This window comes from Staurois parvus, unplaced genomic scaffold, assembly GCF_062004578.1.
Source record: "Staurois parvus isolate SC_StPar_1 unplaced genomic scaffold, SC_StPar_1.0 ptg000423l, whole genome shotgun sequence".
NCBI lineage: Eukaryota > Metazoa > Chordata > Amphibia > Anura > Ranidae > Staurois > Staurois parvus.
This window is the reverse complement of record NW_028318219.1, coordinates 5,181,133-5,182,500: the sequence shown is the minus strand read 5'-3', so window position 1 is coordinate 5,182,500 and position 1,368 is coordinate 5,181,133. Positions and strand designations below refer to the sequence as shown.

At 38.7% G+C, this 1,368-nt stretch overlaps 1 protein-coding gene across 1 annotated transcript in view; it reads right to left on the bottom strand.

Annotated features, from left to right (window-relative positions):
• Positions 1 to 677, bottom strand: part of MEGF8 (multiple EGF like domains 8) — a 106,627-nt gene extending 105,950 nt beyond the window's left edge. Inside the window, 3 exon segments of the mRNA XM_089687375.1 lie at positions 466 to 559; positions 561 to 602; positions 604 to 677. Of these exon segments, the coding sequence (XP_089543501.1) occupies positions 466 to 559; positions 561 to 602; positions 604 to 654 (187 nt within the window). The 5' untranslated portion in view covers positions 655 to 677.
• Positions 678 to 1,368: the final 691 nt, after the last annotated feature.

Sequence of the window (1,368 nt, the reverse complement as noted above, 5' to 3'; positions counted from 1 at the left end):
TAAATCTAAAGGAAATTGGGCAGAAAAATTGGAAAGATAATTGTATAATGTATGGCCAGCTTTATTCCTAAAAATCACAGGCCTACAATAAAAAAACAACATATTTCCATGCAAAAAAAAGTACCGCTTGAGCACAGAAATATGGACATAATCAGACCGCTAGGAGATTAATAGAAAAAAAAAAACAAATTGAAGTTCCTCTTTAATATCAAAATGGGGAAGATTTACAAACGCTAGAGAGTGCAAAATCTGGTGCACTGCATAGAAACCAATTAGCTTTCAGGATTTATTGTCAAGTCTCAATTGAACAAGTTGAAGTAAGAAGCTGATCGGCTACCATGCACAGCTGCACCAGATTAGGGCTCCCGTTTTTAGTAAATCTCCCCCATTATATCAATTCTGGCAATGTTTTACTTCGTGGAAACAACATGACACTGCCGAAACACCAATTTGACTACTCCATACCTTCTATCAACCATTCACAGTTGCCGTTCACAGAATAGTTTCCCGGGCCATCGCTTACAAATCCGGGCACGCTACGCAGCAAAGTCCGCTGGCCCCTTGCAGTCCCCCGATGTCGCCGTATGGACCTGAGACAACAGGAAGGAGGCAGGGGAGCCAGCTCCACGTCCACAAGCCAGCGTGGGCCTCCATCTTTGTTCAGCATCCCTCGGGAGGGGACCTGGAAAGAAAGCATGAGATCAATCAGAAAAACAGAAGCTGAATGAATAGTTTATGCAGAATCGTTACTAATTAACCAGCATTCTCCAGTGCCAGCTCAGATGATTAAACACTCCTTACCCAAGTTCCATCACCACAACATTCAGGCAACCCACTGATCTGTGTCTGAGCAATTAATCAGTTACCAGTTTAAAAGTAAAAGATAAACTATGACAGACTGCCACCAATACAAAGCACAGGGGCATCCAGTAACATATAAATCTGCGGAAAATATTTAATATGTTACAAATCTACGTTGGATAAAGACACGTCTTTCAAAATCAACCCTAAAAGGGTTGTACGGTCTTTTCAATTTTTTTTTCACGTATACATAAACAAAAAAGAGAACAAATTGTTACAAATAATTGTAATAATTTCTTAATGTCCTGGGGCTTCTTTTTTTAAATTATATTAATTACTTCCTGTCCGGACACTTTTACCCCCTTCCTGTCCAGGGCAATTTTCAGCTCTAAATAGAATAAGTATAAATCAGCACACAAAAAAACATAAAATCCTCAAAAATCCCTTAAAGTCATATCAATATCCTTCCCCTGAAGTACCAATAACTAATATATTCATTGACTTAAACCCAAAACCTACAGTTACAGTGAAAAATCAAATCCCCAAAGGAATTACCCAAAAAATTGT